Source organism: Aythya marila, assembly GCF_965140915.1.
Source record: "Aythya marila genome assembly, chromosome: 3".
Taxonomy (NCBI): Eukaryota; Metazoa; Chordata; class Aves; order Anseriformes; family Anatidae; genus Aythya; species Aythya marila.
The window spans coordinates 1987411-2013743 of NC_139044.1; the positions used below are offsets into that span (position 1 = coordinate 1987411).

The 26333-nt window shown below is 39.4% G+C and overlaps 1 protein-coding gene across 1 annotated transcript in view; it reads left to right on the top strand.

The window, feature by feature from the left end:
• Window positions 1-26333, top strand: part of MACROD2 (mono-ADP ribosylhydrolase 2) — an 852361-nt gene that overhangs the window by 157595 nt on the left and 668433 nt on the right. Inside the window, exon 4 of the mRNA XM_082757433.1 lies at window positions 20259-20288. Coding sequence (XP_082613559.1) covers window positions 20259-20288 — 30 coding nt within the window. The remainder of the gene's footprint in view (window positions 1-20258; window positions 20289-26333) is intronic.

Genomic DNA, 26333 nt, shown 5'->3' on the forward strand with positions numbered 1-26333 from the left:
AACTGTGAGCTTGTGCAAGCCGATTTAAACGTGTGGTTATGGCTGTGAAAACCTGATCCGAATCAGCCCGCGATGCATTTCCACTCATGTGGGGCTGGTGGCCTCTGCATGCTCGAGTTCCCCCTTCATGCCTGCTGTGCCTGTGGTACTAAGGGCTCGCTGAAGACCTAGATGTGAATTTCTGCTTAAGGGTATTGACATAGGTGAGAAGCTGTTGTTTTGTTTTTTTTTTCTTTCTGCTGTGCTGTTTGACTGTAGTGCAGCAAAGCAGAAATGCAGGTGTGCTTGCAAGCTGCAGCAAGAGGACTGTTCGATAGTTTGAAAATTGGTATTGACTGTCCCTTACCCTCCTGCATAGTGCAGATTTCCAGTTCCGAATATGCGTGATGTGAATGCTGTAGAGCTGATAGGTCGAATGCTGTTCCTGAACTTAAAGAAGGGTATTCCCAAAAGCTAACTTTGAGCCCAGATATTCCATTTTACAGGCGGTGGAGAGAGAGATTCCTCCATGGGGTGGGGTGTTCGGTGGCTGCATCCACTGCCTGCTCCTGCTGGCTTTCCAGAAGGGCCACAGGGGAACCAAGGAGATCAATCCATTCTGCTAAAGCAGTTATTTGTGAATGTCCCTTCAAATACAATAGCCCAAATTCCCGATTTGCTTTCTGCTCACGTGGCTTTGGCAGCATTAGTTAAAGTTGACTGGTTTAGCAAACATTTTTTGTCATTACATATATTTTCTCTTACATTTTTCAAATGTAAACCATGGAAAAGTAAAGGCATTAACCATTTGAATAATAATAAAAATATCCCAACCCAATGTTCTAGAGATGATATATACAGCCATTTATAAAAAAAAAAAAAAAAAAAAAAAAGGATAAAATGGAAGAAAGAAGAAAGGAATATCAATTGGGAAAAGTCTTATGTGTTCCTGGCAGTGTTTAGAGCTGTTATAAATTTCAGTATTTTTTTTCTTTTTCAACAGGAGAAACTAATATTTTTTCAACTTAATAAATTTATTAAGTAGGGGATGTTATACAGATTTTTTTAGTTACAGCTTTTTTTTTTTTTTTTTTTTTTTTTTTTTTTTTTTACTTCAGCTAGGTAAATGTTCAAAGTACTTCTTATTTAACAGAATAAAAGCTGATAATTTAGCATTAAAAAAACCTCTTGGGACATAGAGAGTTTTCGTACAGGTTTTAGTCTTTCAGAAGATGTCCCATGAATAAATAATATTTTGCGTCTTTTGTCATGGACTTTGATCCTTCTGGTAAGCTTTTAAAATGATGTATTAAAGTGGAACGTGTAATCCCTTTTCACTATTTTTCTTTCTTTTTTTTTTTGTTTTTTGTTATTATCAGAATGCTTTCAGATGCTCGTACAGAACCATTCACAAATGTTCATTGTCTGTTATTAAATAGGCGAAGATGAAAGAAGATTCTTAATGCATTCACCAATTGTCTTAATATTGGTAAAACCTGCTGTGTATCTCGGGAAGTAATGCAAGATTCGGTTCCAGCCTGCTGGCTTTTTATCAACTCTGCTTTGAGCTGATAGCCAGCAGAGACTTCTGCCTCCCGTGTCTGTACTTAAGGTTACCTGTTGAATATGATTTTGATGACAAATGTAATGAAGTGCATGTATGGAATAATACTTCTACACCATGGAAACGGTATCAAAACATGAGTGCTCTTCCTGTACTCGTTTTCCTTTGCTGGCCAGAAGAAGACCGGTCTGTGACTGGGGACTCTGAGAGGCTTGTAAAAGCGGAGAACTGATTTTTGTTGCCTTTTTTTTTTTTTTTTCTTTTCTTTTTTTTTTCCCCTTCACTCGATCTATAGGCCCGTTGCAAGTCACGAGTCCCAAGGCAGAAAGCATGCATATATTTAAATTAACTACATCTCCCCCAAAGCAAGCGAGCAAACCCCCAAATAGCCCAGCTGTGACAGAAAGGCATGTAGCACTTTTTTCTCATCTTCTTGATATTAGTCCTACAGCCTTTCTCTCACATCAGGTTAAATCGAGTCCACTGGGGTCACTGGGATCCTTTTCCCTATAAAGCCTGTGAAAACACCTATATTTTCCTCTAGTGATAGGTGCCATTTTGCCAAGAATAACATTTCCCAGAGTCTGAAGCCTGAGGAGCAGCCAAAAGCCTGGATCCTGCAGACAGCTGCCAGCATTGCCAGCCCCTCACCCTGTCCCCCTGGGGCGTGCAGGCTGGGTGTGAGGGCACGGGGCGAGGAGCCCCCAAAAACCATCTGGGTGAGGGAATTGGTGGCTGCCAGGGAAGGCCAAGGTGTCGGTGACTGAGACTCCCGGTACTTTCTGCGGTAACCGCAGTAGGTATTAATTTAGTCTGTCAAAACGGACTAAAGCAGTATTTAGGAGCTGAAGATTATTCATTTAAATTATGAAAAGGCAAAAGTTACGGTGATGGATGTTTCAGAGGATGCGAGGGGGACTAAAGTCATATTTAAATATGAATCCACTGTGAAGCTGTCATAACATCCCTTACATTAAAACTGAAATTGCTGAGCTCTGAGGTTTGTTTTCTGAGACTCAGCTTAGGACTTATCCAGTCTTCTGCTTCCACTGTATTTCTCAGATAGGGAATTTAATCTTCTTCAGCCTGGCTGTTCGGTCAATTCTGACCCTTGTGGTGGCTGTGGCTTGGGAGCACTCCATGCAGCTCCGAGTTTTGGCTGGGTCCTGTGGAAGGTTTGTACGTTGTATGAAGGGGGCTTGAACCTCCAAATGGGCATCCTCTGGAATTATTGGTTTTGGAGTACAGGAAATGCAGGTTAAGTGCATTTATTCTTCACAAGAGTCCTTCGGGTCCACCAATAGTTGAATTTATCTTTGTGAAAAGATGTCTTGCATGCTGGACATAATGAGTTTCAAATCGTGGCTTCAATGAGATGGCAACTGTAGAATAGATATTAGTATCCTCTCTGTTACATTAGCTAGTTCAGCTTTTTCTTTTTTTTTTTTTTTTTTTTTTTTTTTTTTTTTTTTTTTTTTTTCTCTTTTAAAGAGCCAACAGAGGTGCTTTGAACAAATACAGTTTTATTCTTCTAAAGATTAATTCGGAAATTGTAATGGCAGAACGTATCATCTGCTTGCATTCATAGCAGGTGACTTCACCCTGTTTTAAGAGAAGCAGTCAGCATGCGGCTCAATGGAAGATTTCTTTGCCTGTTTACAAAAGAGAAACTTGTGATGATGATAGTGGTATCAGCCCACTGAGACAGCCCCCCACTAACACACACAACTGATTTTTGTGTTTCTTGTAGGACCCATTGCAGCTTTTATAGCCATAGTTCCTTCTGAAAGTGTCTCAGCCAATCCAAGCGTTGTGCTCAAAAGTTGCAATGTGAATTGAAAATATTTACGCAGATATATTGATATATCTTTTGTGCGAAAGAAAACAACAAAAAAGCAGGGGCAAAGTTTCGGCAAATATTCTTTTCTCACAACCTTTGTCTTTGTTTGCTTCCCTGTGATTTGTATTTGTTTTCTGGTCCTATCTTCTTACTCTGTTTTCTAACTGTTGATCCTGAAGAGGAGAAACAAATTTTATCATGAATGGAACAGGCAGAAAATCCTTCAGCTAGCAGAGTTAGTACTAATTGATCCATGCTTCTGGAATACTTGAAGTTGAAATTAATTCCCTATTTTACTCTGTGGGAGGTTATTAGTACTTCAAAAGTCAGAAGCTTCAGGATTTGCAGAGTACTTGCTCTGCAGCTTCCCCCGGCTTCTAAGAGAGGAAAAGTCTAGGAAAAAAATGGCAAGGGATTGGATAAAATGACCTCTAAAGTGTTTATGATAAAGCAATCAGGAGTGGGTGAGAGTACATGGGGACATCTTATCTAAAGACAGTCTAGAACTTTTTAAAGCTTTGATCGAGATGTATTGTCCTATTAGATATACTTGATCCCATTAACACTACAGCCTTTTAAATGTTCAAAGCTGGGTATTTCTGAACAAAGGTTGTGAGTAAGTGACTGCATTTACATAAGTATGAGGATTCTCCACCCTTGGAGCTCAGACCTTGATATCCCTGATTAGATAGTCCCTTCAGGAGAGCAGGGTAGGCTGAGGTACAGGCACGGCTTGTTTGCTCTGCAAGATAGTACGGCAGTCGGCAGACATCTACAAACTAAGGGCACTTCTGAAGACTTCATGGTTGCAGACATCGCGGCACAGAAGGAGATCTTGTGAAAAACATGGGTGCTATCTTGCATCAAAGTGGTCATCTTTTGAAAAACATGACTTATTTTTCTAAGAAAATGCATGGTTTGCTTTATATAAAGTTTATATAGTTACCCTTCTCTTGTCACTGTGCAAATTCCAGGATGCCAAGTACTGCTGTATTATTCCCCCCCGTCCCATCATTTTTCTTTATTTTAAGATTGTTGAAAACAATTAGTTAAAAACTTACCTTGGATTTCATGAGTTTTCTTTTTGGCAAGGGATTAATTTTTATTTTTTTTCCCTCACAATAAACCAGAATTTCTCTTCTCCACCGTGCACATTATCAAGTACAGAGTTGGTTGATTAAGTGAGCTCAGCAGAAATAAAAATGACTTATTTCCAATATTTTTAGACTTCTAAGTGCTAGTATTTCCCTTGCTAACACCAGTGCTTGCTTTACGGCAGTTGGTTTTCTACTTTCTACAGCGACCACACTGTCTTCTAGTTGTCTGCCAGAATACTCCTACCCCTTTCTTGTAGAGATCAGATAGCTTTAGAGTATTAGTCGAATGTAAACTAGTAGTTTAAATACGATTACTGGGATTAGTCATCTCAGCAGAGAAGATTTCAAGTGGGTATAATTGAGGTCCTTAAAATTATGAAGTAGACAATGAAGCTATTATGGTCAACAAGGGAAAATGATAAAAAGAAAGTAAGATGTAATGAAAGAATGGATTTTTGTGTGTGTGTATTTCAAAAAAAAAAACACCAAAAAACCCAACCCACACAGTGTGATATTACATGGCATTTTTCAGTTTAGCATAAAAGTTTCCTTGTGGCAAAAGATAAGAGAAACATGCCATGAAAGAATGACTTTTAGAAAAGGGAGTTTCATAACACTAAGAAATACTTTTTGTTGTGGAAGTCAAGGGGGGAATAACATGCATACTTACTCTCCAGACATATTTTTGTGTGTTTGACTTTAAGAGACCCATTATCTCAGTTTATTTTATCCATTTCAATTAGCATCCTTACTTTTTTTTTCTATTTTTTTTTTTTTCTTCACTCCTTTTCCATTTTATTTTCCCTTTTTATCTTAATCTTGCATTTCTTTTTTAGGATCTATTGTCCTCCTGGTGTTATTCTTCAATATACAAAGTGTATACTTGAGATGTTTACCTTTGGTTCCGCCTTCTTCCTTCGCAAGGTCTACTAGAATAATTCTGTTTCAGTGACATGGCAAGAAAAGATTGTGGCTCCTAGCTTAGTTTTCTCTCCGTGTGCATGGACAGCTCTGCTACTACACAGTTTTTAGCTCCCCTCTTTCTGTGGGAAAGACAGAATTAAGCTCTCCTGGGCTGAGGATGTTTTGTTTTTCAACTGCTTTCTGTGGCAAGCATTTGACCAGAAGACTCAGTAGGAAGTGCAGTTTGAGTGCAGAGCAGGTCCCATATAGTCAAGGCTTTGCAATACTGAAGTAGTAAGCTCTCCCCCAGTTTCACACCTTGGAAGTAGACTCCTCTGAGTTTTATTCTTGGCTTGTGGCTTGCCATTTCCACCTCTTTTTTTCTGATAGCTGTAGTCTAAAGTATATGAGAATTTGTCTTTATTTTCAGTCATTTCCTTTCTCTCACATGGAGTATCAAACTCTTGCCACCCAGTATTCTTGAACTAGCACATGTAGCCTTTCTCCTTTGTTCTGGTGTGAGAAGTAAGGTGTGTTTTTTTTTTTTTTTTCTTTCTTTTTTTTTGTGTTGTAATTTTCAGTAATTAAACTGATTAGAATTAAACTGGTGGGGAAACTGCATTTGATTACACAGGCAATACAGAGGAGGTAAAACTCATCTAACTAGGTTCCTTTCCAGCCTTTAGGCTTTTAATAGCTGAGTTAATTTCCTAGAGGAATATGGGCTGATTGAAGGAAAAACTATAATCATTAATTGCGGTAGATTTAATTTGTTTGAAGTATAAAGGAAAGACTGCCTGAGACTTCAGGGGAAGTAGAGAGCCACGCTTTTGTGAAGTCGCTTATTCCAGCCAGAGTGATACGTTTTCTGCTGCCTGTAACAAATTCTGGTAAAATTTGGGGGCTATTTATGGCTTTTATACATTCCAGCGGGAGTGATACTCTTAGATCACAGGATTATTAGAGAGGGATTAACAGGGCCTCTATTCCTGCGAATTATGACCGTAAATTTACACTGTGTATTTAGGAGCGTGTATTTAGTATTCTGGTCTATCTACCTGATGCTTCAGGGACATAAGCTCTTCTCTAGGTATCCACTGAACCATTTCCTCACTAATGTGGTTATAGAATATGAGGTTGCTGTAGTTGCTTTCCAAGAGAAAACAGAATTTTCCTTATTCAATAAAGGCTTTTTTTAATTGTCACTTAATTTCTTTCTCACTGATGATTAGAGCATGAGACTGGCGTTCTGGGGCCTGTCTCTATTAATTGACACTAGAGAAGTCACTTTATATAGAGTTTGAATGGATGATTCATCTTTTTCTTTTCTGAGCAACTATAAAAACATGCTTTACCTGCCTTTCAGATGCATTTATATATAGCGTGAGATGCCTGTCATATCCTTCGATGTTACTGGTTACTGTATTTGTGTAAGCAGTGTTTGTACCCTGCCTAATTCTGCCTTTGTTTTCTCAATACCTTTTTCAAAAGTACTCAGCTGACTCATAAATCATGTTAGTAGTACTAGAATAATGAAATGAAGTGTTTGCTGTGCACAAATTAGATTATAACATCCCTGTTTGTGTTACCTAGATGTTGAATAGAGGACTGTGAATACATACTAATCCTCGATGCAAAAGGTCCATATGAATGCCTGGAGTGTCTTCAGATTTTGAATTTTCCTGGTATAAGGTAGAGAAAGAACAATAACTGATTAAAACGCCAACTTACAGAGAACCATTTTTAAGGAAGTTGTTCTGGATATTTGGGCTGTGTATGTTGCAGCGTTTTGGAGAGAAACAATTCAGATCAGAGGCATTCAACCTAGTGTGGTTTTTGTGCTTACATGTCTTTTTCTCTCTTTATGCCTTAGAGGGAGATAGGTAAAACAAAAAAACAGGTTATGCTTATTTGATCAACACTTGAAAAATACTCCGTAAGAGAAAAAAAGAGCAATATATTTCAGAATGATTAATTAGCTTTCCCATTTTTATCTTCAGCCTAATTGTCTGTAGAAATTGTTTGTAGGGTCTTTCTTGTTGTTGTTTTTGTTCTGTCTTAACCTCTGATTAGCGAGCCACAGCCCTTTTTATTGGAGCTTTCAGTGAGAGTAGTTGCAGCAATTAGGTGGTATGGCATATGAAAACTCTTGCAAATGAGTTGTGGTGCAGGGAGAGGGTCAAACCGGTTCATTTATTTCATTTACATGCTGGTGCTTCTCTTGAGTCAGTGGGCAAACTGCTACTGGAAGGAATGAAAGAAATGTTAGCAAAAGCAGCAAGTGCAAGCAGCTCTTGTGGTTTTGGGTAATGGTTATAGCTGAAAGGATTTGTGGTGGAAGTGCTTGCAGCGACGGTGGTAAAATTAACCACAAGCATTTTTGCTGCAAGAGGGTGAATTCGCATCGTCCGCCTCGGGCTCAGATGTCCTGCGCTCCCTCCTGGCAGTGCCCACCTCTTTCCACTGGCAATCTGGGGAAATCAACCTGAGTTTGGTCGTTGGACTTGCAGCCAAAATACAGGCCTGCTCTGGAGAGTTCAAGTATGTGTCTAACTGGGAATAGACCTACAAGACAAGGTAGCATGGGTCCAGGTTGATAAAGACCACGTTTCCACATCTAAATTTGAGCAGTGGAATTAGCTGGGAGGAAGGATGGGAGATCCTAGGGATGACGCTCTGGTGCCGATATGATGAATTTAACAATTTGGTGTTGCAGATTGTCAATTTCTCTTCCTTGCGTGGCCCTGTCAGCGTGTGACAGTGCAGTCAATCCACCACCCTCTTGTGCTTCAGGGAAAATGCTTGTCCAGTCTAACCTCAGTAAAGTTTTCATCAAAGCCTTAATGCCTCTTCTGCCAGGTAGCAGCTGCTGGAAAACAGTCTTATAACAACGGTGCCTATTTACTGCAATTTTTTTGGATAATAGCTTTAATCTCCATCATCATTAAGAAGCGCCCATAATCGTAGCTTTAAGAAGTTGCCTTGAGAGTGTAATAAAACTGTCTGACTCCTTGCTTTACATCTCAGGCAGCCACGGGGTACCCAAGGAGCAGGTACAGCGCTGATACTCAGGCAAATCAGGGGCAGGGCAGTGTTTGCTGGGCAAGTTACTAAGCAGTATCACTCCAACCTGACAATTGTGGAGATAAATCCTGAACGGTGCGTGTCTGCAACTAGGAAAGATTAGAAAACCCCAACAACCTGTCAGGAAAAAAAAAAAAAAGAATAGTCCCATGGAATCTGAAATGCTGTCATTTCCAGTGATTTCATCTGGGCTCTTGGCTCTGTCACACCTGTGAAAATATCTACAGGCCTTCACATCATTTTGATTATTTGTGATCTGCCTTCTCTATAAAGTTCCCAAGCAGAGTTTTTCAGGGAATGTGAAAATGGTAACAGTGAAAATAGTAATTGTGTTTTGTGTTCCCCCCCCCTCCTGTATTTTTCAAACTTTAGATTATGTTTTTCCATTTTGAGACATGTCATGGATTGCATGTTCCAGGAACAGTAAAATGGAGAGGATAACCAATCTCTCTCTGACTAAGCTGACTTACTTTTATCCTAAAAGGGGCATTTTCTGTAATCTCCGGTACAGTAAGTTGATGGCTACACTTTACTCATATCTTTTATGGTTTTCTCAAGATTTTTTTCGCTATAGATTGCAACTTTTTGAAACATTCATTTCAAGTAAGAATAGCATATTTGACAACTGTATACAGAAAGATTTGGGAGGATGTTCTTATGGACAGTGAAAGGTGTATATTCCTTATTTTATATAATGCATTCCTGCTGGTCTGACTGAAATATCCAGATTATTAAGTTCCACTTTTCTTCATAAAGGAATACATGACTGATGGTGAACACCATTTAGCCCTATAGCAACAGTGTAGGCTTGTGTTGGAAAACAAAATGTACAGGAAAATACATAACCAGATTCTCTATTTCTTCTGTAATGTGGCTCACACTGACCACAGTGGGAGCCGCGTCTAATTTCAGGCTATATAAAGAAATGATCATTAGAGAGGTTATATAACGTGTTCATATGAGCATGTTACATTTGCTCAGCTGGATATGCTTTAAAGTAGACCTTACTTCAGTGCTTGACTTGCAGGCTTCTCAGACAGTACATGTCTGCGCTAGTTGCTTGCAGGAGCTTATAATTCATCGTCAAAATCTTCCTTCCAGGCTGCTCTTGCAAAAACAGTGCAATAACACCTTGCCTTCCTCTAACTTTGCGGCAAAATTTGCAAGTGAAGTCTTGTCTGCATAGCTGGAAAAAAGTGCGAGGGCTGTTTTGGTAGGGCATGATGTGTGCTTTTTCTTTCTTTCCTTTCTGTCTGTCTTTCTTTTCTCTTTTTTCTTTTTTTTTCTCTCTCTCCCTCTCTCTCTTTTAATAACAGTGTTGTTCATGAGTGTTAATATCCGAAGCAAAGCCAGTGGGGTGGTTGCTAACTAATTTCACTCCGAGGTGCCCTGGCTGAGGTTGGCCCTCTGGATGAAGCCAGGGCTGACCTTGCTTGGCCTGCCGTTGTGCTCAGTGTAAAGCAGAAGTGCTGCAGGGTGCGCCTGTATCGCCGGCTGCCTCGTGCTGATGGTTTCCCTGAGGACGCTCCTCTGCTGCTGTCTGGGCAGGGCCCCAGGTAGCTTCTTTTCTGCAATGGACTCAGATTTTATAATGAGTTAGGGTTTTCATTGTTTGGAAACCAGGGTGTTAAATATTAATATTTCAAGGCTGAAATGTGTTAGTTTTTATCACCTTTTGATTTCTTTTTCATTATCACAGTGTAATTGTTGTTTTTATTAAAACTTTTTGCAATCGGACATTTTTGTTTTTATTAAGACTTTTTGCAATCAGACATTTTAGTTTTTGAATTCAAATACTGTGCAAGAATTTCCCAGTGAAGGAAATTGAAGTGAAATCTTGTGGTTAGGTGCACCCTAAGCACCAATGCATCAGAAAAAGAAAGAAAGAAAAAGCTCAGAGGGTGGTGTTCTTGTGTACAGGTAGGCGTTGGGAGGTCCAGGGCAGGTTGTAATTTTGAAAACACAAAAGCAAAGAAAGCACGAAGAACTTCACTCTATTTTTTTTCTGTATTCCAGATAACATGTTCTCGTACCTTTGGGATACTGGAAAGATGCATGAATTATATAAATTTCACTAATTATTTAGAAATAATTACTACCTAAACTGCTTTTGTAATTGTGCAGGTAGAACGTAGGACTACCTCATATTCTGTTTTGTGTAGGCTTTTAAATATTGATGATGACTCTACATAAATGGATTAATTATATACTGCAGCACTTTGATTCCCTTTAATGCTACATTTACAAACCACACAAATAGTCCAAATTATGAGATGAAGAATTGGCTGTAGTAGACTTGAATATTTTTTCCTCATTATTCTGTCCTGAAATAAGTTCCTTTTGCTTTATGTTTCGTCACAACTATATTTTAAAATACCTTGATCTAGATGGCAACTCTAAGTGGTTGAACAAACCACAAATTGACACACAAAATGGATGAAATCTTAATTCATAGCTTTCCTTTTAGCCATCGGGTAGTGTGTGTGACAATTTATCAACCCGTATTTTAGAATGAAATTATTTCTGTGTTGCGCCTTTCTCATGTTTGCCACGAAGAATGAGAGGAATGCAAAAACCAAGCGCGCCTTCAGCAGAGGGGTTCACACAAAACCTGCTGATGGATGGCTCTGTGCATGCCAGCCAGTTTTAGCCTTCTCTGGTTCCTTCCTATTCAAATTGCAGCTTCTGATTCAACGAGTCTGTCATCTTCTCCCTCCCAGGGATGAGATCAGCCTCACAAAACAGGTTCTTCTAACTGTCCTCCACAAGGCGTTGGCAGGAAACCCTTTTCTTTTGCATCACTTTCATTTGATTTAGGAGAGATGGTTCTGTCTAGCTGAAAATAATACCAGTTGATTGGTATGAAGGGCATGAATTTCACAGGTATGAAGGCGTGAAGTGATGAAGTGCTGCTTTTGCAAGATTTCATCTGAAAATGTTTTGCTGAGTTGTGTTTGGGACTGGAGATGTCCCGATGACTACCCTTGCAAACAAGTTCATCTGTTCATTGGTTTTTCTTTTAAGTTCTGTTCTTTACTCTGATTGACTTCCCCACCAAGAAACAATTATGGTGACTAAAATCCTCAGGCTATTATAAAATTTAGGCTCCTTTTTAAGTTGGAGCCTAGGCTCCATTCTGTATGGAAGTTTATATGGAAATGCTTAGGATGTACTCTTGGCCAAGCGCTTTCTCTCATGTTTTCTGTTTGTTTGTTTGTTTTTCTCAGTGTGTGCTGGACAATTTCAGTCTCTGTTAATTTTCTCTTGCCCTACATTAAGGCTATTAGTGTATTTCACTGTAAGGTAAAAACCTGGCATGTTTTGTTTCTTATAGCCCAAAGTAAGCCTCCAACATAGTTGAAATTCTAAATGCCAGAGTGATAGCTGTGTGCTTGTGTCTGTACTATTTTCACATTATGCTGATGCACCAAATTACTACTGCCTTGCCTGGTGTTCAGTGCCTACATTGGGTTTTGTGGGTATATTTATATATGTATATATATTTATATACATAAAAATATATTTGGTATATATTGGTATCACATTTCAGAGATGTTTTGCATGTTAGTGATTAAGGTTAATGGGTGTAATATATATCTTTTAAAAATAGCTTTCTTGCATAAATGCACATTATATATTGAGTTGGTAATGTATTAGAAGAAGAAAAATACTGAAAAGTTATGACAGTTATTGTTTCCATATTGAATTCAGAATGTTGTGAAGGCAATTACCTTGACAGACTCAACTCCAGAGCACTTACTAGTATATTATTATTTTTTTGCTTAATCTACCTATGAAATACCCTTTAAAAGCTTGAAATTGAGATAATGAGTACTTTATTTGTAAAGATGGCAAAACTTGGTTGAAACAATTCATTCTCCATAGAGAATTTGTGAGAGAGGGAAATAGAGTAGCATAGACTGTATGATTGGGGTAAACCACAAAACCATTTTATTAGGTCCAAATACAAGACCCTTACTTTTAAATTGGACAGAGTCTCCCATTAGATTTTATTAATCTTTAAAGCCAGACAAATTTGCAGCATTTGCGTTGAGTATCTGGGGGGGGGGGGAAGCATGGAAAATTCAGTTCCTTTCTATTGTTTCTTGTTTTGCTACCACAGATGATGGAAACATGAAAATTAATTCAGACTCATTAGGTCATGCTTCTGGGCAGCTTGTCTTCTTAGAAAGAGAGCTTGAAGTTGGTACTTTTAACCAACAATAAACTGAAATGGAGAGACCTTTACTTTTATTTACAGAGGTTTTTGCATGAGCAGAAGAGAAGATTTCTTACTACATGGAAGATTAAGTCCTTGTGTATGTATCAAGAATATGATGTGCTCTCAATCATCCGTTTAAAAACAATCAAACTCCATGCTACTAGGCTAAACTCAGAAGTGGCTTAGCCTCCAGGAGCAGCGTGGCTCAGTCTTTGACTTGTGCAGGGATTGCTCTCCTGCCTGCAGCTCCAAGGTGCAGGGGCCAAGGTGTGCAGAGCAGCCAGCTCACCGCGGAGACTGACGAGCTGTGCCTGCCATCCTGGCGTGGCCGTCTCCATCAGCATCCAGCTTGCTCATGAGCTGGAGCATTCAGTCCAGAGGGGTGAAAGCCCTTTGCAGGTATAGAGAGAAGCGACTCATTTGTGGAAATTTTCTGCGTGGTAGAAAACAGTAAATTACTGCTACCTGTATCACAGAGGTGCTTGTGGTGTACGGCTGTGTGCAGGATATAGTCACACCCTTCAATATTCAGTAAGTGCCTGAAGGTTGTGTTTACAAAAGGCAGGTAGGTGTCTGGAAGGTGCTAATAGTGGTACTTACTAATGTGCCTAAATACTTCAAGTCAATCGTATTTCATAGGCTGGGTGGCTTTTCTAATTTATAGAGGTCTCTACTTTGCATCATTAGGCACTTAGATAACTTCACAAATCTGGCTGTGTCTGTTATCATAATGGTATTTTACCTCTCCTTCCTTGCATGCGGTGGCTTTGCGTGCAAGGAAGTATTTCAAGTTAATTATAGTGGCGGTTATACTTTCCTATGTCGTATTTGACTGCATTTTATTTACTATATATAAATATATATAGAAAATACTTTGTGATCTTTAAGCCTAAAGCTTTTTACTTTAAGGCATCAAAACACATCTTGTGTAAAAATGGTTGAATGTACAGGGTGCAGTTGTTAGCTCACTTTTCTTTGTTCTCGCTGCTTTCTTGAGAAAAGATCAAACAAAATGCAGTGGCAGGTAAGGGTTTCTGATTCAGAAAACATGTAGAAGAAATGTAGCTTCCTGTTCCATAAATTACTTGTACTCTGCTCACCAGCTGCCTGTTATGATGTTTTATTGATGAATAAAAATGGTGTCTGAGGCAATAGAATGCCTTGCATCTTACAACACTGCCAGTTATAAAGATGTCTTCTTGAATAAATTTCACAATTAGAAAGTATTGACAAAAATATTTAATCTTTTTTACATCAAAATAAGCTCAAACATCTGCTGCCAAAGTCAGACAATATCAAGTAATCTTTTAAAAGTATATTTTTATTACACTGACAGATGCATGGCTGCATGACATAGATGTCAATTTAAGTTACTAGTGCCATTAATACTTGACAATGACATGCTCCCAGAAGAATTTACGTTTAAAAAATGTTGTCAGATGAGTATATGCCAACAAAAAGTAACCAGAGTTAGTCAGCTATGTTGTTAACAAAGCTAAAAGCATGCTATCTCCAGAGACATCACAAAAATTGGTATTCGCATCATTTCTGTTTTCTAAATTCAATAGAATTGACAGCAGGAAAAAAACATTTCTGTGACTGCAAATGTCGGTTTAAGCAACCCATACATAGGTCCTTTTTCACTTTTTATACATTTTGGCTTACAGCACAGAAAGATTTTCAGTTTCATTCGAGGTGAACTACTTCAGTATTCATTTGCTTTCCACAAATTTCAAATAATCCTTCTTCCTGGCAAGGACAGTGTTGTAAAGAGAACATTGAGCAAAATGTTAAGACCTGTGCCAGAGTTTCTGGTCTGCTTATTCATTTGAAGAAGTGTTGGAAAGCTATATGACTTCACTCATTAAGAAGGCTGAGATTTAAAACATTCATGTCCAGTTCTTGTTTGTCAAATATGCTGGAATAGTCATTATTCAAATTTGTACGTTTTAGTAACCTGAGATTTCAGTATGGGTATTCCATAATGAGAAACTAAGCTTACCTTAAATTCTTTTCTCCCATGTCTATTTTTTTTTTTCTTTTTTCTTTATTCTTCCCTTCCCTCCCTGCAGAAGTGTTTTGAAAACAATTTTGTTTCTTAGAGCAAAAGTTGAGTTTTCTGGGTAGAACAGGCAAGTGCTTATGGAGTAAAGTAGCCCTGTCCCGGTGCTGTTCCTTTATGTGATAAAGAATAAAAACCTAAACCATTGAGGTGCTGAGTCATTAGAAATACTGAATTTCTGGTTGAATCTGGGGTCATAAACATCTCATTAAGGGCTAAATTGCTATACTCAATGGATAGAGACAGTGTTTTCTCTTATGTGGATTTTTTTGAAATGGCTTTTTTCTTAGAGATGAGCCTGAACTTTGCAGCAACACTCCTTACTGGTAATGCTTCTAATGTACCTAATAATAAGAAATCTAGACCTAAAAGGCTGAAAGGCACATTACTACTCCTGGATGTACTTTTGTTCGATGTACTGAGGCAGACTGGGGTGAGATCTGTCTCAAAATGTGGAGTCCAAGACTCCTTTTAAAGTGGTGCAGATGGGTAACATCTCCTGTGCTGTGATTTGACTCATCCTGAAGCTGCTATTCAATATACCCCCAGGGAATTGCTCCCTGAATATGTCTGTTTTTTTTTGTTTTTTGTTTTTTGTTTTTTTTTTTTTAATTGAAGTCTGTGTTAGCTGTTGCAAATGGAAACATGTAAAGTTAGACGAGCTCTCACCTATGCTGCCTCTTGCGGGCCATTGCTAAGTGAGGTGTTTTCAGTGGGGCTTTATCAACATGTGTTATATTGGAGCCTGACAAGGAGCTGTGTACTCTGCTGGCTGCCTGACCACTCTGTCATCACTCCTCTAGGTATAAAAGAGAACATATTAAAATCATATTTCAAGGTCTGTATTGTGACTAGATTTTCTGAGTTAATGCCCAGGAATCTGTTATAGCTTGTAAAGAGGCAATTTCAGATAGGTTGGGCAAGTCAGCTTCAAAGGGTGACATGGAGAATGAAATGAGGTGCAAGTAATCTTGCCCTCACATTTTTTTGGAGACCCTCTTATGCTTGTTTGTTTTCTTTTACTGTTCTTTGTCTTGGTAACTTGGTAACAATTCAGTTCTCCCCCCACCCTGCCAAATCTCCTGTTTCCAGAATCTTACTCAGTTGTAGAATAGAGAAATAAGGACAAAAGATTAGTCAGGATGGGTTAACTAGTCAAAGAAAAATACTGTCATTAAGTGCTACTTAGGAGTGGACATGCCCTGAGTTAGAAGGGGGAGTTGTGCCTGCACACAGTGCAGTGGTCCAACCCAGGAGGCAGTTTGGACTGCATCAGCTTTGGAGGCTGACTGCTTCCATATCTTGTTGCTCACACCTGCCCATTTCAAGGTGTTTTGCAAGATTCGATCATTTGGGAGCACTGTGGATGAAATGCAGCTGTAGATTAACACTGGAGGCCTGAGAAGAGAGGCTATACTTGCTCCAGTGTAATATGATGTGATTACAGCCATGGGGCTGTGCTGACTTGCTCTCTGAGTGGAGGTGAAAATCCCTAGCTCTGGCTGCAGATGAGGTGTTCTTAGAGAGGTAAGCGACTAGGTACTTCTTTAATGGCAGAGCCTTCCCAAAACCTGAGTGGTATGTTTTATTGAACCTTATGGGTACAGTCTGAAACATCTGAAAATACAAGTTCCTGGGTTTTGAGTGACAAGTTATCTTTCTGGAAAGGATACTGTATTCACAGTTTGTCCGTGGTCCTTCCTGGCATCGTAGGAAAAGAGTTTTATTTTCCTTCTAGTACGTAAGTGTAATGCTTTAATAAGAAATAAACTAAAATAAAAGTTTAAAAAAAAAAAAAAAAAAGCCTGTAGAATTACTGCCACAATTCCAATAGCTACGACAGATCCATAGGAGCCAAAAATCTGTTTGAAATGTTTTTGCTGTTTCTATAGAGAAGTGTGTGATGCTGACTTATATGTTATTAACAAGTTTTAGAAGGTATTGGAAAGGTGAGCATTGTCAGGAAAACTTCATGAGAGAAACATAATTCTCTGAGAAGCCAGCAAATGAGATTTTGCAATGGGAATATTGGCTGGATATCAGAAGAATATTTTTTTAGCAGTGGAAACTTTTGGAACTTTGAGGTAGAGCAGATCTTAGCTATGTGTCTCAGAGATAATCACTGAAATCCTAGAATTTGACTCATTCAAGAATGAGAACGGTAATTGTAGGTGCATTCTACATTGCCAAAAAGAAATGTTGTATAGCAGACTCATGGCAGTAGATATTTCATATGCTGAGAAACAGAATGTTATGCTGATTTTTATCTCAGATATGCTCATTTCACTGCAGGTGATGTTACCTGGTACAGGAGTACTCTGGAGGCTCCTGTAGAAATACGTGACTGTTTCTCATTTGTGTCTGTCCTTAATACTGAATTTCAGTGAGGGCAAGAGCAGGGGAATACATAGAGATTGAAGTTCAGTAGCAGTTTTTGCAGTATGCCTGCAATATTTGCAGATGACACCGAGCTGAGTGGTACAGTTGATAAGACACAAGGAGGGGATGCCATCCAGAGGGACCTGGAGAAAAGTTGAGAAGTGGGCCCACATGAACCTCATGAAGATCAACAAGGCCAAGTGTAAGGTGTTGCACATAGGTCAGGGCAATCCCAGACATCATCAGTACAGATTCGGAGATACATGGATTGAAAGACTTGGGGGTCCTGGTGGATGAAAAATTACATGAGCTGGCAGCGCATGCTTGCAGCCCAGAAAGTTGGTCATATCCTGGGCTGCATCAAAAGAAGCATGACCAGCAGGTTAAGGGAGGTGGTTCTCCCTCTCCATTTTGCCTTCGTGAGACCTCACCCAAAATGCTGTGTTCAGTTCTGAGGCCTTAGCACAAGGACAGGGACCTGTCAGAGCAGGTCCAGAGGAGGGTTACAAAAATGATCAGAGGGCTGGAGCACCTCTCCTACGAGGAGAGGCTGAGTGAGCTGGGGTTGTTTAGCCCTAGAGAAGAGAAGGGTCTGGTGAGACCTCTTTTACAGCCTTTTAGTACTTAAAGGGGGCTTCTAAAAAATCTCTCTCCTTCTTTCCTACAAGGACTTGTAGTGATAGGGCAAGGAGTAAAGGCTTTAGACTGAAAGACGGTAGACTTAGTTTAGGGTATAAGGAAGAAATTCTTCACTCAGAGGGTGGTGAGGCACTGGCAGAGGTTGCCCAGAGAAGCTGTGGATGCCCCATCCCTGGAGGTGTTCAAGGCCAGGCTGGATGGGGCTTTGAGCAACCTGGTCTAGTGGAAGGTGTCCCTGCCCATGGCAGGAAGGTTGGTCTAGGTGATCTTTAAAGATCCCTTCCAAACCACTGCAGGAATCTATGATTTATTATTACTATTACTGTGTATTTTTTCGAAGTCAATTTATATATATGGCAATATGTGTTCCCTGCTATCATTTGATAGAGGATAGCCAAGAGTGTAAAAGATTCTTGTGCCATTTAAAAGCAAAGTAACTGTGACAGTGATGTCCTAGGAAAACAGTTGATTCTTGGGATGCAGGTACATTAAAGTTAAGGATCTGGAGCGATTATAATCATTTTTGACTGCCAAAAGGGAGGATCCCATCTCGCCAAACTCTGTTGCCACCATTGTCTTTTTTCTAGTCACACAGTTCTTCCTCTTGTGTATTTTTCCACGAGCCATTTCACTTCAGTGACGTGTTGGAAAACAGTACCAAAAAGAATAGTGGATTATTTTCACCTGGTTTACTGAGTTGAATCTGAAGGAAGAATTCATGCAGCAAACAGGAAGGTTGTCACTTGCCAGGGATGAGTGATATAAAGAGAAGGGAGTGGGAGACCTTCCCATTTCATCAGCACAAGACTTTAACAGACTGGCTTAACGTGATGTTCACGAAGCACAGATGATCTTTTTCAGTTTTCCATTTTGTGCTTGTGCCTGTCACTCCAGCCTTCCTGTATTTCCAAACAAACAGTTATTTGAAAATGGCTACAAAAGCTGTGTGGGCAATTAGTTTTAGAAACAAAGATTATTCACCCAATCTTCTTCTATTTAATCTTCTGGTATGTTAGAATCAGGCATTGATCAGAAAGGTGTACAAGAACAACCCTCTAGGTTTTGGTCTTAACGAGTCACCCACTCAACAGATGTAGGAACAGATAGTCCTAGGATGGCTAACTGTCCATTTAGTTTGTGGTTTACTCAGATTTGATATTGTCAGCTATGCTAGATATAAAATTGCATATTTATTTCTTTAAAGGACATTGCATCTTTGATAATCTAGAGTGCTGTCTTGAGTTACTGTAAGATAGTGCTAATGGCATATGATGCTTTTTTAGAATCAGAGATCCCTCTTTGATCTTGAGCATGCTACTTTGATGGAAAGTTTAGCTTGCTGATTAAGACAGTTTCACTGCAGTGTGAGGGAAAGCTGGTTGCAAATAGTTGAAATGAAAGTAGATATTAAAGATGTATGTAGAGTATTGGAAAAAGAAATGGAGGAAAAGCAAGGTAACTGTCGATTTTCTGTGAAAGTCTCAAGAAAGTGATGGAAAAAAATAACATCAGGGAATTTGCTTCTTAAAGCTTTCCAGTTAAGAAGCTGAAGGAAATCATAGAAGCAATATCTTAACAGTAGGAAGTTTGGATACTGGGAAATGCCTGATTTATTCTATGTATCTTGTCTTGGAGCAGAACAATAGTTTGCTGTCTTGCTTCTGTACTCATCAACAAGTGATAAGAAATACCTTTGTCCATTTGCCCATTTACTGTTGCTTTTGTATTGTTTTCAATATTATGATGACAGGGATTGGTTTCCCATACATCTAAAGGGTAAATACTTTACTCAAAACTTTACTTAGGCTTGTCTTCTGTTTTTGCCTAGTCTGTGAAAAGAAAATGTTGGGCTTGGCTCCAATTTTGGTACTTTTAATTTGAAGGATCATCTTGGACCACCATGCTCTGAAAACTGCATTCCATAAGCGATTTATCTATTTCTGGGATAGATAGCTGGATGGATGTAGCACAGAAGCAGCTAAGCATACTGAGTGAAATCCCAATTTAATTGCAGACAGTGGTAAAGCACCCTTTGATTTCAATGGGGCCAAGGTTTCTCATGGCTGTTCTCAAAGGTCCCATGTCATAGAAAATGAGGAGAGGTAATCAAAAGTTGCATCAAAGTCTCTCTAAAGAGAGACTAAAGTTTCTCTAAAATGAGAGGCTATTTTACTTCATTTGGTAATCAAAAAGAAATGCAGTTTATAGAATTATAAATTCAAGATTGTAATTTCATAAGCTATTCAGCACATTAAGCTTTAATATTGTTTTATTTATTAGTTTACATGTACAAAGATATTGCAAAGGTAAAGATTAAGATTACAAATTACATAGATTGTGTTTGCAGTAAATGGTTTTGGGTAAGTGGAGAGTAGTGAAGTTACTGAAATGAAAGCAATGGAAAACATTTTGAGAAACATCTTCTGTTTTGGTACCATCTGTATTTAGGAAGCTCTATGCTAACGATTCTCCTTTTGTTCTTCTTGCAGCTAATTCCAGCCTTCTTGGAGGTGGAGGAGGTAAGCCTTTGCTTAGTACTGTATTTATTATTAAATAAATGTGAAATACCTTATATATGGAAAAGTAAAATTATTAGATGGGAAACCTCAGCAAAGTCAATAATGTTTCATACCATTAAGAAGCACGGTTCGTGACTGCTGCTGGATTATTTTACTTCTCTGGATTCGGGTACAGCTGACCTGGGGCTAACCAAACTGGGTTATGTTATATTGTGTTTAAGTAATTAGGATTTTTATTTAAGTTACTTCAAGGGAACTTTGAATGTGTATTAAATAGTTTTTTAAAATGTTACAAAATTAAAACAAGATAAAAATGCTATTTTACTAAAGTAACAAGGTTTTATCTCTGCACTTTTTTTACTTGTTTGCTTACCCCATTCTGCTTGTGAGAATTATGAAGTAAATTTCAGTACAATTCTTTTGTGTGTGATGCTGCCAACATATCTACTAGTAAAAGAGAGAGGTACAAGTGTATATAGTGGGCATTGTTTCCAAATATGTTTTATTTTTGGAGATCAGTGCTGTTTGCTTTCTGCAATACTGCAGGACCATGGCCATAAGAGCTAACATGAGTGTTACAATTCAGGAATAAAACCATGCCGTGCTTGATTTCAGTTTTCTGTTACTTACCCTGTCTCCCAGAGGGAAGTAAAAGAGCTCAGTTCTGGAAATTTCACAATGTAGGAGCAGTGCAGGCAGCTACTAATCTTTCTTCCTGGCTGGAGTTAAAAGGACTTGATGATCAGAGCTTACATATGCAAGGGTAAAGTAAAGGGCTCTGTTTTTTTAAAAAAAAAAAAAAAAAAAAAAACAAAAGATCGCTGTTGCTTGTGAGGCTGAGGATAATAAGTAAAAGCTTTTGTTTTAACAACCTTAACTGAATAAGCAGCTCTTATTTGTGAACCATGAACAGGGGATTGTCACATGAAAAGGTGTTTGACAACTGCACCAAGACATCTAAATAAAATTGTTCATATTTCTCAGCTGTGTATCTGGACGTTAAAGGTACAGAGAAGCCTTACCTGATAATCCTATTGGATTAATCTGTGTCTTTTGATTTTAGTTAGTTGCTTGCAGTATACCAAATTTTTCTTTGTTTAAAAGATAATCCTTTAAAAGGTAATCCTTCACTAGCGATTCTTGTTCCCATGGAGCATACCTTCTCTCCAGTGCTTACTCCCAGCTGGAAATGTGGAAAAAAAAAAAATACATCAATGCAAATGTTCAAATTCCAATCAGGTTCCCAGAGCACTGTGGCTCCTAACAGGATTTGGTTATTGACTTTCAGTGGTATTTATTCAGCTGGACTGTACTTGAGAAGTTGATGTCCTTTCAGCGTGGCAGTCAGTGGTGTGGCTCTCCCTCTGTGGCAGAGGAGACTTTTCCTGTGTTTTATGGATCTTTTTTCTGCCTTCCCCACTGCTGCTCCACAGAGGACAGCCACACAGTTGGAAGGCTGATTTTGTCACCAGTCTGACCCGTGTTTCATTTGTTGACTGTGGGAAGTGAAGGATGCTTGCTCAAAGAAGATAAATCACTTGTGAATCTGAAATAATTTTACTAAGGGAATGGGCAAGCAAGCAGCATCCCACAGATGAGTGGGACACTTGAATGTGGCGCCATGTTGGTCCCTGCTGCCAAGCATGCCGGCTCTGGGAAAGTTTTTTTGTGGGTCCGCACTTCACCGTGACATCCAGTGTGGACTCTGGAGGGCTCAGGAATTCAAGCAGATTGCAGCAGCGAGCAGTCATGCTGTTTCTTGGCCACAGGTTTATCTCAGTCCACATTCAGGTTTAAAATTATGTGCAACTAAGCAGCTCTTATGGATATTTTTTTTTTTTTTAGCAGCGGTCCCTACTGCTAGCCAAAAAAAGGGTTTAAATTTTGTGATCAAGTTGATTTATTGACAATATACAAAATTCTAATGACTGGGTCTGGTACTGCGGAGAAAAAATAAAAAGAGATGAATAAGCAGCGAAAATGCCTCAGCCCCTTTTCCCGCCTCAGGGCCTCCCCTCAGGGCAGGTGGCGCACCGCTCGCTGAGGTGATGGCGGCGGCACAGGCGGTCGAGGTCAGGGCGCTGTTGCTCCTTTCTTCCCAGACTCACCTCTGTCCTCATGCCCCGGCGTCATTTTTGGCTTCTGCCACCTTTTCTGAAATAAGTTTCCACAGCAGTGCCAGAAACTCCTCCGGTGGGGTGAATTTGGGTGCGCAGTGGGTCCATGTAGTCTGTTGGGGAAGCGACCGCAGCTGGCCAGCAGCCCTGGCCCCCTGACAGAGGAGGTGTCCCTGCATCACCCTGCTTCCAGAAACCTGCAAATCACGCCCAGTGCGATCCCAGATCCTGTGGAGGATAACACTATGTCCTGTTGGATGCTGATGGAGGTAAAATACCCAAACTGGCTGCATTATTTATGGTTTGGAGTTGGATTGGTTACTGTTGCACTCTGGAGGGGCTGCGAGCCACCCTTAAGTAGGGTAGCCACCTCATCCTCTGTTCTTGTCACTGTAAAGTGGGCTCATTTAGGTTTTCCAAGTCTTTTCAGGAAAAAAATCCTGATAATTTCACTGTCAAAGTAGTCCTGGCTTTGGCTATGCCCCTTCAGATGAGGGAAAGGTAAGCATGGTCCTTAGGCTGGGGGTCACCCAGGGGAGCAGCAAATGGCGACCCACAGCCATTACGGGCAGGTGAAGCCCGGGCCCACACTGCTACAGCCTTGTGGAGAAAAAACCTGCTGTTGGCAACGTTCACTTCTCTGCATAAGGTTTCCTTTTCTTCTCAGTTGAAAGGTTTTGGTTTTAAAGTTCTAGATATGTTTTTTTTTTTTTTTTTTTTAACCTTTTCCAGAATTAAGTGGTAGCAGTAGTCTGTGTGCAATACAGCTAGTGAATTATTAAAACTTTATTATATATGTAAACACCAACATCTTCTTTTGATTGAGGATACTGAATATTTATGATAATGTATAATACAAGTATAGTTTCTCCATTAATGGGATTCAGATCTCTTCAGTAACGCCTGTTAATTAAATCTCTCTGTCACTGCTGGGGGTATGAATACATATCTTGGTTTTACAGAAAATGAAAACCAGAAATTTCAGCTTGCTCAAGTTCATGCAAAAATGTTTTGTGATTTTGAGCTGCTTTTGAGCTGTTCTGTGTATGAAATCTTTCCAGAATTGGACACAAAATAGTTGGAAATAATTGTTTGAAAACCCCGATCTAAAATTTACAAATTACTCAATACACACGTTTCAAACAGCTTCTGGAGGAGAGCTTCTGAGGAACTCGGTGGGCAATGTTGTTGGTAAACACAGTGCACTTTGTTGTAAGTCCAGGTGCTGGTGGTTTGGGGCAGCTGCTCCTCATTCCTGTGTCACCTTGGAGTCACATCAGGGCATCAGCATACTTTGATTTCACAGAGCTGAAGTAATGATTTGTTCTTGCATTCCCAATTTGAATGATGTCTTTTTCATTTTTATGGATATTCGGAATGAAGAGATAAAAGTACAAAAGATACCAGAAACAATTTTTCACAGAACTGTTTAATCATAAAATCAAGAAACTCACAATAGAGTCGTGGAAGAATTTTTAGTTAATATACATGTCAGTTGTTTTTTTTTTTTTTCTGCTTTTCACATAACTCTGAAGTTTCCTGGATTTTATTATGAGTTTGGTGGGTAAGTCTTTTTTCTTTTTCTTTCTTTACTGTTTTTAATAATTGATTTTTAATTAGGAGGCATATTTCACTGTCAGGACTAGATTTATCACACATTCAGCATTTCACTGCCCCTATTAACTTGCACAGAGCATTATGACTTATTTGTGCATCATGTATTATTTGTCCCATTATGTTAAACTGTGCAAAGGTGAAAATTACTAAGAAAATTACCTGTATTAGGAGAAAGGGGAGGGAAAAAAAGCATTTGATACACTGAGAGACGGGGATGCTTTTTTAAAATGCATTTTGAAGTTTTGGCTGTTCAGAAATCAAAACGCCCCTTTTTTTGCATGGCAATTATTTCTTTACAGTCAGGTCTGGAGCATTGTCAAGGAATGAAAGTATGTTATTTCATGTAGTGTGTTAAAGCAAAGTGAGCACGAGATGAAATCTCCCCTCCCCCTTGCTGTTTTGGATAGTCTGAGGTTTGGGGTTTTGTGCCCCCTTCCCAATTACCTCATTTTCAGTTATTTTCCTTGGGGTTCATTTTTCCTTTATTTCATTTGCTGACTGTAATCAAGTTCTTGTTGCATGCTAATTTCTGGATTGGCTTCCTTTCTTTGAGCTTAAATTGAGGGTATATATAAAACAGCAAGCTAGGGAATTTTTTTTCCTTATAAGATTTTGTTGCCTATATTTGAGTTGGGGAAGGAAACATCCCAGTTTAATTTGTCCTATGATGAATGTAATTTTTGTCAGCTCTGTACTTTAAAATGGTAATTTTGTCTTTAAAAACTGAGACGAGACGGGTTATATTTGCAGTCTTTTGGAAGCATTGTTTGGACACAGTTTAAGCTGGTTGCCCTGAAAGGTCTGTCTGCTTTTCTTTGTCTCTTTGTTTGTTGGCCCATGTAATGATGTCTTTTCTGGGACTTTTTCTGGCGTGGAAAAAATTAATTCCAGTATAGCCATAAGCATGTTCGCATATCTTAAATGTGGACCAGACCTACCTCTCCTGTCTGCCAAGATAGGGTTTGCAGGCACATCATTTTAAGCAACTGTTATGGCTTGGGGAACTTGCATGAACTTGGTTCATGAGCTTAGTATGGAATTGGGATTCTCTGTACAGGATCAGGTGGACTCTGCTTTGGAAGTGGGATTTGCTTGCCACCTCTGTGTGCCTTTACCTCCACTTCAGATTATAACAGTGGCAGCCCAAAAAATCTGTTTTCTCTTGCTGGAAAGAAATGACCCCAGGCTGATTTCTATTCTGCAAGATGGGTTTATCAGGGGGGAAATGAGCTGTTCTGTGTCCTTTTGGTGAGCCTGAGCCCAAAATCAGACCAAGGAGGAATTGGACTTTGTGCAAGGCTCAGAATACGACTTCAAAATGCGAGCAGCTACGGCAGGAATTTAATGAAATGTTCTTCCTCATCTGAACAGAGATGGAACACAAAGGGAGGAGCAATATTGACACATTTTTTCAAATTTGTTGTTGTTTTCTCAGCAAGTTGGTTTCTAGGCAGATGGCTGTCAGTATTTTTAGGGCTCGTTTGGGGCTTGGGGCTGAGCTAAGTGGCACAGGTGTCTGGGGAGCTGTAGGTGCCTGTGTATGAGCATCCAGTGCCTGCGTATCTCCAAAATACAGGCATGGGTCATGCCGATGTGACACAGGGTTGGGTGGGCATCTGCACCTTTCCAGAGTGATGGCTGAGGCCCAGATGGGGCACTTGGTTTGGGGCAGCTGTAGTCCTCTAGGTACCAGGGTTTGAGCATCTGGATCGTGTGGTTTGGGTCCAAATTGGTGGTGGAGTTTGTCTTCAAATGTGGGAATATCAGGTGTGTAGCACAACCATCCTGGCTGCTGCTACTGCTGTGCAAAAGAAGATGACTGCTGATAGTGATGTTTGCCAGCCACCCTGTCTCTTAGTCAATTAATTGCAGGCTAATGAGTTCAAAATGCCAATGTCAATAGTCAAATCCAGTCAATAGTGGCAGAAAAGAGCAGCTGACATAGGTACATTTTTTTTAACATCCCTCTTCTTGGACCAGGATAAAGTTTTCATTCTCAGAGCCGTGACTTAGGTACTGTACTAATAATTTACAGCCATCTTCTGATGGTTAAATTTCTGAAGAAAAAAAAAAGAGATTTTTCACTGTCTGAATAGTAACTTGACATCAACTTACGTGGCAAATAAATATTCATGAACTTGAGAAGTGAAAGTTGTTCCAAGGAAAACGGGAGGCAGGGATGAGACAACTTGCAAAGCACCCCATAATAATACAGAAAGAGAATACTTTAAATAGACTAGCCCCATGCTAGGACATTCAAAATGTAGAACAGGAAAAAGACAAGCCTGTTCCATCCTGAACCAGGATGAGA